Source organism: Lotus japonicus, chromosome 2, assembly GCF_012489685.1.
Source record: "Lotus japonicus ecotype B-129 chromosome 2, LjGifu_v1.2".
NCBI lineage: Eukaryota > Viridiplantae > Streptophyta > Magnoliopsida > Fabales > Fabaceae > Lotus > Lotus japonicus.
In genome coordinates, this window is record NC_080042.1 from 11,222,004 (window position 1) to 11,222,998 (window position 995).

Genomic DNA, 995 nt, shown 5'->3' on the forward strand with positions numbered 1-995 from the left:
CAGACGACTCGCACTAACTCCTAAAACGACTATGGTACTATCCTCAAGCAATTCCTGAACTTTCTTCTTCATTGAACTTTCCCAAACTGTAAACTCCTGTCACGCTTACACTGATTCTACGCGTGAGTCGGAAATTAAACTTTAAATCTAGTTCTGCAAATCCGGGTCTTACAACCGCCTCCTTCATCACCACCACCACCACCACCTTTACCATTAATAAGACCACCACCCTCCACCACCACCACTGTCATCGCCACCACCTCCGCCACCACTCCAACTGTCTCCTCCACCATCGCTGTCACTGCAACCACCAACACTACCACTACCGTCGCCGCCTTCTTCATCTCCACCTTCACCCTCCACCACCGTCATCACCTCTCCATTAATAAGACCACTGTCACCATCACTGCTATCATCATCGTCACCGCCACCACTGAAATCACCACCAGTCCACCATCGCTTCCTCCATCCTCTAACAATACCGCCACCACCACCTCTACCATTAATAAGACCACTGCCACCACCACCACCGTCACCATCACAACCTTAACCACCCCCACTACCCCTGCCACTAGGTAACCATAGCCACCTCCGCCGTCGGTATTAGATAATACTTACACCCACCACCTCTGCTACGTACCTTTACTATCGTGTCGCGTGACCATTTATTATGGTAAATTTACAAACTGACAGATACCCTTTAAATGCTTTTGATCTATAAAAATTTACAAACTGACAGATAGTCATTCATGTAGCACGGTGGTGGTGACTGTGGTGAGAGTGGTGATGGTGGTGGTGGTGGTGAGGGAATAAAGAAAAAAGACGAAGAATGAAAGGAGAGATGAGAGAGAATGTAAGAGTGAAGATTTTTTATAATTTTTGTCATTAAGAACATTTTAGTATTTTCGCATTTTAAAAAGGAGATCGGAATATATGTGGGAGGGGTTCCAATAACAATTCTCAAATAGTAAATACCCATGGTTCCATTCGCACTA

The 995-nt window shown here is 45.5% G+C and overlaps 1 protein-coding gene across 1 annotated transcript; it reads right to left on the reverse strand.

The window, feature by feature from the left end:
- Positions 1 to 213: 213 nt before the first annotated feature.
- LOC130736050 (glycine-rich cell wall structural protein 1-like) lies at positions 214 to 665 on the reverse strand. Its single transcript, XM_057587904.1, has 2 exons — positions 641 to 665; positions 214 to 545 (listed from the first exon to the last, which is right to left on the reverse strand). The coding sequence occupies exons 1-2, from the start codon at positions 663 to 665 to the stop codon at positions 214 to 216; spliced, it is 357 nt and encodes a 118-aa protein (XP_057443887.1).
- Positions 666 to 995: the final 330 nt, after the last annotated feature.

Coding starts and splice junctions, on each gene's coding strand:
- LOC130736050 (XM_057587904.1), bottom strand. CDS start 665: ATGGTCACGCGACACGATAGTAAAG. Junction 546..640: donor CACGCGACACGATAGTAAAG/GTACGTAGCAGA, acceptor GGGGTGGTTAAG/GTTGTGATGGTGACGGTGGT.